General features: G+C 42.0%; 1 protein-coding gene and 1 non-coding gene across 2 annotated transcripts in view; one reads left to right on the top strand and one right to left on the bottom strand.

Moving 5' to 3' along the window:
• The window catches only part of LOC135504261 (microphthalmia-associated transcription factor-like), a 34,657-nt gene that overhangs the window by 3,769 nt on the left and 18,743 nt on the right, over nt 1-12,145 (bottom strand). Inside the window, exons 3-8 of the mRNA XM_064922647.1 lie at nt 3,060-3,263; nt 2,690-2,785; nt 2,201-2,315; nt 1,907-1,999; nt 1,375-1,431; nt 1,156-1,231 (exon numbers count right to left, since the gene is read on the bottom strand). Coding sequence (XP_064778719.1) covers nt 1,156-1,231; nt 1,375-1,431; nt 1,907-1,999; nt 2,201-2,315; nt 2,690-2,785; nt 3,060-3,263 — 641 coding nt within the window. The remainder of the gene's footprint in view (nt 1-1,155; nt 1,232-1,374; nt 1,432-1,906; nt 2,000-2,200; nt 2,316-2,689; nt 2,786-3,059; nt 3,264-12,145) is intronic.
• Nucleotides 6,614-6,689, top strand: trnat-ugu (transfer RNA threonine (anticodon UGU)). Its single transcript has one exon. It is a non-coding gene; the product is annotated as a tRNA-Thr (tRNA).

Below are 12,145 nucleotides of genomic sequence, written 5' to 3'. Positions count from 1 at the left end.
TCCTCGAAGGTCAAACCCTTGACCAAATACCTCTATTTTCATGTCATCTGACCATAGCACCGCCTGGAGTTTGCTCAACATCATTGGCATTTGGTTTGGAACCAGTGCTATGGTCATATGACACAAAAATAGAGGTCTTTGGCCAGACACACCAGTGGTGGGTTTGGCCTTAGAAAGAACAATGCATATGTAGTAAAATACCTCATCACTACTGTAAAATATGGTGGTGGATCGTTGATGTTATGGGGCTATTTTGCTTCCACTGGTCCTGGGGTCCGTGTTACGGTCAACTGCATTATGAAGTTTGCCAAGTACCAGGACATGTGAGCCAAAAACCTGGTTGTCTCTGCCAGGAGGCTGAAACTTGGCCGCAAGTGAATATTCCAGCAAGTAAACATCAAAAACCACAAAGAAAAAAACAAAATCAACATTTTGCAATGACCATCTCAGAACCATATTGAAAACCTGTGGTTTGAATTGAAGAGGGCAATCAATTAGCGCAGACAAAATATATCAAGGATCTGGAAAGATTCTGTATGGAGGAATGGTCTAAGATCCCTCCTAGTGTGTTCCCCAATCTCATAAAACATTTTAGAAAAAGGCTCATTGTCAATATCCTTACAAGGGGAGGGGTCGGCAGGTAGCCTAGTGGTTAGAGCTTTGGGCCAGTAACCGAAAGTTTGCTGGATTGAATCCCCGAGCTGACAAGTTAAAAATCTGTTGTTCTGCCCCTGAGCAAGGCAGTTACCCAATGTTCTCCGGGCACCGAAGACGTGGATGTCGATTATGGCAGCTCTGATTCAGAGTGGTTGGGTTAAATGCGGAAGACACATTTCAGTTGAATGTATTCAGGTGTATAACTGAATCCCTTTCCCTTACTGGAGCATTGAAAACAGGGGATCCCAATCATTTTGACCCATATCTTTTTGAGATTTGTTTTAGTTACTTGTTACACAAAATCTCAGTCTCTGAGCAATAGTATTATTATTAAATAATATAATTGTTTTAATTTTTGGAGTATACAATATAGCTCAGTATTTGTATTACTGATTTTATGTTATTCTTTTGCTCATCTTTATTAAGGGATCCAATAATTCCAAACTGCGCTGTATCTGATAGAAAGACTTCAAATCCAAGTAAACATACGCAACTTACGGATCATTTGATTTTGGAATCATGGTCCCCAATTCTTTGATCCGGTCGTTGATGTTAAACCTCCGTCTTCTCTCAACTACAGGAAATAGGACGAGAAGAGAACAATAAGAAACAATCAATCATGCAAAATGTAATAATGAAAAGGTAATATCACCGCATATCTAAACAACCCACATGATATTACTAGATAGCTGATAATTACCGTATAGCAAAACTCACTCAAATTATGGTTATCCTTCTTCTGTCGTTCCTTTGCCATTGCCCTGACCTCTGCTTCTGAAACAGAGCAGTTAGCATTAGGAATGGACAATGACTACAGATGTGGGATCTTCATTTGATAACCCTGTTGCAGGAGAACAATGCAGGAAATGTAAAACTTGTAGTGCATTTGAGGTTTAAAATGTGTAATTTCCACTTTGAAATTTCAGATTTTATTCTACCTTACGAAAAATGTATCAACCCCTACAAAAACGTCCATTAATTATAATCCATATAATAATTCACATTTCTTGTTGCTGCAGGATTATTTTCAAACTGGATCAGTTTAAGATCCTTCATCTGTAGGACAATGGCAAAACATTGATGTTGACACACAACAAAACAGTTATGCCAGAAATGTTTAGTTAGTTTCGGGAAGAAAATAAATGAAACTGTGCTGAGCACATTATAGGCTAAGCAATATGCACCCGTGTAACCTAACTCAAACTCACAGTTAGCTAAAGTAAATATGAATATGACTATGCAGACATACCTACAGGAAACCCTTCAGGCCTGTGATAGTTCTCAAACTTGCTACACGATCCAGACTTGTCCAGCATGTGCATGATGGCTGGAGATTGGGAAACTATTTGGCACATAAAATGTTCAATGCATTTCACTTGATTTTGAATGACTAAATTACAAAGTTTACAATAATCAAAAACAATATCAATGCAAAGCACATGCATAACATTTCCCTGACCCTTTCAAACATATTGCTCAGTCACTAAGGTCTGGAGAGCATGTTTGAATCTGCATGTTTTCCATGTAATGGAGTCATGCTCACCTGAGTATTCCCTTTTGATGTTGGGCAAGTTGGCAGGGCAGGAGTTGATGGCCAGGCCTGGATGGGGCATGCTCTGGTTACCATAAATGTCCAAGAGGTTAGTGTTGACAGCGATCTGACGAGAAAAGATAACCACAGACAATAGTAATGTTAGCAGGGTCAAATATACCTGGCACATGTGGTGCTTGACACATGAGTAGTTAACCCTTTGAAAATGTGTTTACACAATGATCTGGAAGCAAACATTTGCTGTATTCGTAGACACATCTACTATGAATTGTCACATAGGCCTCCACCGGATAGGTGCAGTGAGATGTGTTGCTCTACAGGGTCAGCCATAGTAGTACTGCGCCCCTAGAGCAAATTAGGGTTAAGTGCCTTGCTCAAGGGCACATAGACAGATTTCCCCTTGTCAGCTCAGGTATTCAAACCAGCAGCTTTCCGGTTACTGGCCTCATGCAAGCAGACAGTAAATTAAGGCAAACATACCGTATTGGCCATCTGAAGCCCTGGGTCCATTAATCCAAGGATATCGTCGTTATAACTCGATTCCAGACTAATTATGTCATCAATGACATCATCCATCTATAATAAAAAAACTAAAATTGAATTTGAGATAACATATTTTCTAACAGACAGTGATTCAGTTGAGGGTTAATCAACAGAAGATCACATTTCCTGATCAATGAATATGTATTATCCAACTCAATGGTGTTACTACCATTCATTACTCAAATACACATGGCTTTGAAGTAGAAGTAATTGAAAATTGGCAGATACTATGGTGTGAAAAGCACACTGAATTTACACACACTGCATTGTAGCTCGGCATCTATGGCCATGTTACGTTTTGCGTTACCTCTTTCTCACAGTTGATGTTGAGGGTAAGTAAGGCCATGGGGCTGTTGGGGGCACTGTTTCCCGGCCCCAGAGCCATGCCCTTGTGGTCAGAGGACTGGTTGGGGCAGGGCAGGGAGCCAAGCTTGCCCAGGTAGCGCTTCACCTGCTGCTGCTGGGCCTGCTGGATGTGGTACTTGGTGGGGTTCTCCAGGTGAGTCTGCACCTGGAGGAGGTAGGGAGAGATGGAGTGAAAGAGGGAGAGACATAAGTGAGAATCAGAATCCTCAAACATTTATATTTTTTTCTGTGCTATCTCCTGATAGCTAAATAATCCTTCGATATAAATACATGTATTCACAATGCATGTCACATGTTCCATCTGAATGAATGTTATGTTTATCTTACCATACCCCAAAAGAAAAAGGGGGGAAATAAAATATATTTCAATCAGCATAATACTGGACCTACTTGATAATGGTGGTATTCAAGCATCTCCAACATCTCCAGCACAATTTATATTCCAACTACAAATAAACCTAATTTATATTCCCTTTCAAAGTCTATGCAAGACCAGAGAGGCTGTCTTTCTCTTTCATCCGCTGCTTTCAACACTGATAATACAGAGAGGAACACCTCTAGTTCAGCTTATAAAAGGCAGAAAAAAGGCATTAGCTACACATGTTAATAAGTCTAAGTGAGACACAATGAACCTTTTTAAAGATTGTGATGCTTTATGTAAAATATGAATTTATGCCTTTATGGTGCTAGTTTGACGTCAGAGTGGGAGTCTTACAAAGAGGCTCTTTCTACAACCAAGACCAGGTCACCCTGTCTACTGACACTTGCCCCAGGCCAGATAACTTCTCATCTCCTCTTTAACCACATGCATGGCTGTTGCACACTGGCTGGTTACTCTGCTATTTTTGGGTGATAGGCTCACTGAGCTAAAACTATTCTTGTAAACTACATGCTTCATAATATAGTAAAATATATACTGTATTGTTTTGTTTGTCTAAACATCATCATTGAAACAAAAAATCCATAAAATGATTACGTTGCTAAAGGGAGGCTACTTTATTCATTCTTTACTTTAAACTTGAGAGAAAGCAGATTGTAATAAGATGTTTCTAAACATGAGATTTCAGCTACCTGTAACATTATCTCTAATATGAAGTTATTCCTGAATCCTAACAGGACAGTACATCAATGCATTCAAGGGTTCCAACAACAGCAAAGATAACCAACTGATAAATGACCAATTATAAACCAGTAATGGGAGAGAATTCCGTTTAGAATCGGTTGTCCTGAAGCATGTGTGTTTATCCAACACATGTGTAAATTGACTGTAGCCAAGCCTGGACAAACTCAGAATGACAGTTGATTTCACTGGTGAGGTGGTTAATGAGCTCAGGATAACCAAGTGTGGATGACAGAGTCTGGTTATTTGGAAAGGCTTGAGGCAGATGGAGCTCCTCACAACCCCATTCACCTCCTGAACTCTTGGCTCAACAACACAGCAACAGAACCAGACGGTCCCTCCCCCGGGCCCTTATTGGCTGAGGTTATTTAACCGTGCAAATAGTATCTACAGTAACAACTGACACCACACTAGCATCAATAGAGAATATCATACACTGTTCTACTATAACATGGTAATAAGCATTTACTGGTAGGCCTATTTGTTTTATGCAACAAAAATTAAAAAGGTAATTCAATAGATGTGTATTGCTCAATGTAAATTGGCATTCCCTATTTCTAGTCATTCCATAAGGAATGTCTCCTAACTGGCAGGTCTATTAATAGCTCTCTGAGGTATTTTGGGAATTCCCCTGGGGAGAGTTGAAAGTTATTTCAGGCATGTTGACCGTGTGATAACTGAAGGGGTCAAAGTTGGGAATGCATCCGGACCAATTAGGCAATAAAACCCTCTGGACCAGCTTTAAATGTCCTTTAAATGCACTGTTCGTCAACAATGAGAGGTGGAGGAATTGTGTAGAATTAGAAGCATCCTAAACAAAGCGAACCGTTCAAATAATATTTTCTAAATGTCAGAGAGGTGTGAGCAATCCCTGATTTGTATCTATATAGTGTTCATGTGCTGTAAATGGGACACCAAATAATCATCCAACAATCCTAGACACGCAATTAGCCTGAGCTGTAATTGAGGAGTAAGTACTAGTTGCACTGTTTGTGTACATGGGTGTTTGATTATTCATTTAAAAATCTATAAATAATTAGCATGTATGTTTTCTTAGAAAGCGCCACATGCTGAACAATCTGATAACAAGTCTCTTATCGTCTTAATATGCAATTAAAACTACTATTACTACTAATATGACGGCCACATGCACGACCTCCGACAGTAATAATACATTTCATAATTGTACAGTGCTGTGGAAAGGCAAATGTTGCTGCAAATCTGACATATGGAAAACACAAGTTAGAATCCATTGACACAATATGTTGTACATCTTTCTACTTTCTCACACCAGTCCGACATCCATTTCCATCAGAGAATACCAAGGCATACTTCCAGCCAATCTGCATCAGTATTTTCTTGACCTGGTCAAATTCCTTCTGCTAATATTGAACATGGAAGGTGTGTAAATACTGCTTTTGTTATGATGAATTGCTTTGAATCGATAGCGACATCTATGTACCAGGGTGTTATTGAGACAACGGAACAAGATCAGCAATTATTTGTTATTTTTTACATTGATTGATTGACATTTAAATTGAAATAATAACATGGATTATAACACTGGATTACCTCAATATATAGTGAGCCAAGAAACACCCAAAAAATCTATACTACTTGTACATGATATAAAATAAGCATTAGAATTGGCCAGAATACAGAATGCAGGCTTTGTCGAATTGATTTCACTCAATACTTATTGAACTTTATGCCTCTAGTAACTGAACTAGAATTTCTTCCAAACCACACTACATGTTATTTGCCTTACGGTTCTCATTTGGTGTTTATAACTTCCATGAGAGAAATGCTAGTAACTAGTGTGAAGTCAGAAGATACATGGCTTGAATTTAGTCTTAGCTCAAACTTGATTAATGGGATATTCCTAGGATAAAAGAAACAATAAATAATCTGACTTCCAAAATAAGACAGGCCAACACAGTTTTTTTTTAGCCCATTGATTTTGTTGTAATGTTTTAGTCACTCCAATATCACATGAATACACAATACCCAATGCTGAGTAAAAAGTTTGGGAACCCCTGATCTAATCCATGAGAGTAAGCCTAATGCAATTTTTCCTGATCTATTAATTTCATTATATTATGAAATCTTACAATGTCTAATGTCTCAAAGGTTCAATAATTGTATTTGATGAATTTCTCAAGTTTAACTAAACTGTTTCTTTGTGGCTAAACCAAAGTGACCATCTGTAAACTAGTAAATGCAGGATTATTTTCCTCCTGTAGCAAGCTGGCTCAAATTAAGATCCTACATCTGTACATGATCCAAAAGAACACATCCTGTCATTTTCAGAGCTGAATACTATGCACAGTGGAATGAGGAGGAAGGGAAGCGCTACTAAGGTACACAATAGAACGGGTCCTGTGTGGCTCAGTCGGTAGAGCATGGCGCTTGTAACGCCAAGCGTCGTGGGTTCGATTCCCGCTGGGGCTACCCATATGTAAAAAGTAGTGGCCCCAGCCGAATTGTAAGTCGCTTTGGACAAAAGCGTCTGCTAAATGGGATATATATATATATATATATAGAACATTTTGGTAGATAGAAGGTGCTCTTTGGTAAAAGGGGTCAATTGGTCATCAAAAAGAAAGGAGGACCAAGGCACTTTTCATATAATTGATAAAAATGCCTTTTTATGGCATGTTCAATAGAAACAAAGTTTTTTTTAAACCGATGCGTTTCGGCTGCATGGCCTTCGTCAGGGAGTACAAAAACAACAAACAAAAAAAGGAATACAAGGTCCTCTTTCAAACAGCTTATCAATTAGCCCTAATTGGAAGAGGGAGTGGTTACACAATTGATTGGACACACCTAGTAAGCAATACTATACACATTGAAATACTGTAGCTATGTTATCATAAAAATACAACTCCAAACTAGAAGTATCATAACACTAAAAGGTAGTTCTTACCTTAAATATGACTGGGAGAAGTGTCAAGAATAAGAAAGCTAAATATTCCATAGTACACTAGAACACAGCAAAACATGAACAACAACAGTCTAACCATACCTGAGGGCAATAGAGCAAAATGTCCACTAGATGACAGCAAATGGACCCATCACGACCCTACAGGAAGGGTGAGAAATCCATATCTTTATTTAAACCAGGGTATTTAGTGGCCTGTAGTTTGTAAATCCATATCTTCATTTAAACCAGGGTATTTAGTGGCCTGTAGTTTGTAAATCCCAAAACTTTCCCTTTGGTTTAACTGTTTAAGACGGTCCCCTTTTCTAATAGAGGCTGGAATATGATCAATACCCATAGCTTGTAGGGAGGCAGGGTTGTCATGGTGTAGGGACTTGTAGTGCCTTGCCATGGGGTAGTCTTCATTACCTACCCGTATGGCGTACTTGTGTTCCGCTATTATATTAAGAGTGCCTTGGTCCTCCTTTCTTTTTGATGACTATGCACAGTGCTTTATTCTTCTCATAATAATGTCACGACTTCCGCCGAAGTCGGTTCCTCTCGTTGTTCAGGCGGCGTTCGGCGGTCGACGTCGCCGGTCTTCTAGCCATCGCCGATCCACCTTTCATTTTCCATTTGTTTTGTCTTGTCTTCCGGCACACCTGGTTCACATCTCCTACTAATTAACATGTGTATTTAACCCTCTGTTCCCTCCATGTCTGTGTGGGGTATTGTTTATTGTTAGGGTTGGCACGCTTCCGGCTGGTTTGCGCCGGGTTTTGTTTTACCCGTGCTTTGTGGCAGCCGGTACTTTATACTTGGGTTTTGTACTTTTGCTGCCTCACTTGTTCTGTGGGCATTTGTTTTGTGACGCGGTTGCGATCTGTATTATTATTGCCTTAGTAAAGTACTTTGTCCATTCATCTCTCCTCTCCTGCGCCTGACTTCCATGCACAAGCTATACCCACCGCTGACAAATACGCTAAATTCCTTTTCACTAAATCTAGAAATCATGTTGAACCCTTTTAGGAAATTATCCTAAATAAATTTCAAAGCTAGTGTTTTCCCCATATGCCATGGAATGAAAGCAGTGGGGCTAATTACGAGCATTCTTCGCTGAATTAGAGTTAGGGTGTGTGGTAAGACTGCTTGCCTTTGTCCTGATCCCCAAACTGATCCCGTACATATTCCTCCAAAGGTCAGTGGTCACTTGGTTAATTAAGGGCCCAATCTGTCTTTAGACAAAATCATCTGAGCTTAATGTTTTCACCTTTAAGGTCCAGCAGCCCTGCCTGGTACCCCTAAGCTAATTTTGTGTAGCTTTGCGTGTGGACTGTGCTAATCTAGTCACAGACAGGCGAGCAGGTAAACCCTGCTCTACAGTGCTTAGTGCTAGACAGGAACAGGCCTTTCATTTGGGGGAATTTCAGTCAATGAAGAATGCCCGTAAGCTCCAAACCTGAATCACAGAAATGTCTTCCAGCTTGTCGTATTGTACTCTTTTATGGGGTTATCCTAAACCTTTCAAAGAGCTAACGATTTTACAGAGTATAGGATAAGTAATGTTTATGCTGTATGTGGAGGGCAATGGTTTCAATGGTTTGACCCATGCCACACATGTTCAGTATGATGACAAGAGGGGGCACTATTTATACTACTATCCTACTACTTTATACTATATGGAATGGAATTTTACATAATGTAATTAAGACTTTAACTTTAACAGGTGCATCCTGTTTCCATTAATCATCCTTGAGATGGTTCTACAACTTGATTGAAGTCCACCTGTGGTACATTTAATTGATTGGACATGATTTAGAAAGGCACACACCTGTCTATATGAGGTCCCACAGTTGACAGTGCATGTCAGAGCAAAAACCAAGACATGAGGTCGAAGGAATTGTCCACAGAGCTCCGAGACTGGATTGTGTCAAGGCACAGGTCTGTGGTAGGGTATCAAAAATGTTCTGCAGCATTAAAGGTCCCCAAGAACACAGTGGCCTCCATCATTCTGAAATGGAAGAAGTTTGGAATCACCAAGACTTTTCCTAGAGCTGGCCGCCTCGCCAAACTGAGCAATCGGGGGAGAAGGGCCTTGGTCAGCAAGGTGACCAAGAACCCCAAGGTCACTCTGACAGAGCTCCAGAGTTCCTCTGTGGAGATGATTGTCCTTCTGGAAGTTTATCCCATCTCTGCAACACTCCACCAATCAGGCCTTTTTGGTAGAGTGGCCAGACGGAAGCCACTCCTCAGAAAAAGGCACATGACAGCCCGCTTGGAGTTTGCCAAAAGGCACCTAAAGACTCTCAGACCATGATAAACAAGATCTTCTGGTCTGATGAAACCAAGATTAGACTATTTGGTCTGAATGCCAAGCGTCACGTCTGGATGAAACCTGTCACCATACCTACGGAAAAGCATGGTGGTCACAGCATCATTCTGTGGAGATGTTTTTCAGCGGCAGGGACTGGGAGACTAGTCCGGATCAAGGGAAAGATGATGGAGCAAAGTACAGAGAGATCCTTGATGAAAACCTGCTCCAGAGTGCTCAGGACCTCAAACTGGGGCGAAGGTTCGCCTTCCAACAGGACAATGACCCTGAGCACACAGCCAAGACAACGCAGGAGTGGCTTTGGGACAAGTCTCTTAATGTCCTTGAGTGGGCCAGACTTGAATCCGATTGAACATCTCTGGAGAGACCTGAAAATAGCTGTGCAGCAATGCTCCCTATCCAACCGGACAGAGCTTGAGAGGATCTGCAGAGACAAATGGGAGAAACTCCCCAAATACAGGTGTGCCAAGCTTATAGCTTCATACCCAAAAAGACTAGAGGTTGTCATCGCTGCCAACGGTGCTTCAATAAAGTACTGAGTAAAGGGTCTCTATACTTATATAAATGTAATATTTCAGTGTATTATTTGTATTAAATTTGCAACAATTTCTAAAAAAGTGTTTTTGTTTTGTCATTATGGGGTATTGGTGTAGATTGATGAGTGTAACGGCGTTCTTCGTTTGTCGAAAGAGAGTCGGACCGAAATGCTGCGTGTTGGTTACTCATGTTTTTTAATGAAACAAATGACGAATACATGAAAATAACTGAGACAAATACAAAACAACAAAACTGTCAGGATTTGGCCAGGGTTGTTCCGGGTTTTGGTCACTAGATGCCCCCATTGTGCTTTTTGACCTTATGTTTTTTCCCTTGTTCCCCATTATTATTTGCACCTGTGCCTCGTTTTCCCCTGATTGTATTTAAACCCTTAGTTTCCCTCAGTTCTGTGCTCTGTGTTTGTATGTTAGCACCCAGCCCTAGTGTTCTGTGTATTCTTGTCGATTCCGGTGGATGCTCTTGTGGAATTCTGTTTTTGTTTTTGAGTATCTCGTGAGGCTTTTTTGTGCTATTCCTACCACCTTTTGGATTTGCCATTTTTGTATTGAAGGACTTCTCCTTTTTTACTTTATTAAATACACCGTCTTAAGTACTGCTGTGTCTGCCTCATCTTCTGGGTTCTGCTGACTATTTGTGGCTCAGTTGGTTAAGTGACTGTTTCTCACTCCGGAGACCCAGGTTCGTAACCGGGTCCTGACAGAAACACAGAGCCAAAAATGAACCCAGAGGCAGCCAGTTCCCAGGACCTTTTTGCCATGCTGTCCCACCACCAGGAGACTGTCCAACGCCACGAAGCCGCCCTGGTTCAGCAAGAGGCCTTAATGGCTAGACATTCTCATCTTCTGTCGGAGATGCTGACTTCCATTAAGCAAATATCTGATCGTCTTACCCCGGCAACAGTTCCCGTCCCAGTACCTCAGATTCACGTACCCATGGCAGTTAACCCCCTGGCTGAACCTCGTCTTCCAGCTCCCCAACGGTTCTCAGGTGATCCAAGTGCTTGTAAAGGGTTTCTCACCCAATGTTCTCTCTCCTTTGAGCTACAACCCTCGTCGTTTCCCACCGACCGGTCTAAGATCGCTTATATCATCACCCTGCTGTCGGAAAAAGCCCTGGCCTGGGCTACTGCTGTGTGGGATGCCCATAGTTCCTGCTGTGCCAGCTACTCTGCCTTTGCTGAGGAATTCAAACGAGTGTTTCAAGGCCCAAGCAGTGGTTCTGACTCAGCCAAACAGCTCCTGACTCTCCACCAAGGTTGGCGCAGCGTGATGGACTATGCCATCCAGTTCCGCACGGTGGCAGCAGCAAGTGGCTGGAACAACGAGGCGCTCACGGTGTGCTTTCTGAAAGGCCTTTCCGACACTATCCAAGATGAACTGGCCACTCGGGAACCACCGGACAATCTCGAGTCCCTGATCAAGTTGGCCTCACGCATTGACCAGCGTCTGAGAGAGAGAGAACTCAACCGTAGACCTCTAGCCCCTATCAGTCCCAGCTCCGAGTCCCTACCTTTATCCTCGCTGGCTCCATCGGAACCCATGCAGATTGGACGCATCTCCCAGGCTGAGAGAGACCGCCGGATGAGGAGCGACGCTGTCTATATTGCGGCAAACCGGGCCATTTCCGTTCCACGTGTCCCGGGCTCCAGGGAAACGCTCTGTCCCGTACAGACCGGGGGAACTGTAACGGGAAACATAACCTCCTCCCATCCGTCCAACTCCCGTCTGCTCATTCCAGTCACCCTCTCCTGGGACAACCACAAGCTTCACCTTCAAGCCTTGGTAGACTCTGGAGCCGCAGGTAACTTCATGGATGGTGTCTGGGCGAAGGAGAATGGCGTTCCCTCTGAACCTCTAAGTGAACCCATGAGGGTCACTACATTGGATGGAAGCCCTTTGGGATCTGGACTTGTCACTCATGTCACTACCTCCTTGCGACTTTCAGTTTCACAACACCAGGAATTGATGAACTTTCATTTGATCTCCTGTTCCGAGTTCCCTCTCGTCCTTGGATACCCCTGGCTTCACAGCCATAACCCTCACATCGACTGGTCTGTGGGCACTATCAAGCAGTGGGGTCCTACGTGCCAAGCTACTT

Source organism: Oncorhynchus masou, chromosome 18, assembly GCF_036934945.1.
Source record: "Oncorhynchus masou masou isolate Uvic2021 chromosome 18, UVic_Omas_1.1, whole genome shotgun sequence".
NCBI classification, from domain to species: Eukaryota; Metazoa; Chordata; class Actinopteri; order Salmoniformes; family Salmonidae; genus Oncorhynchus; species Oncorhynchus masou.
Note: the sequence above shows the minus strand (reverse complement) of the source record. Positions and strands in the feature narration are given on the sequence as shown.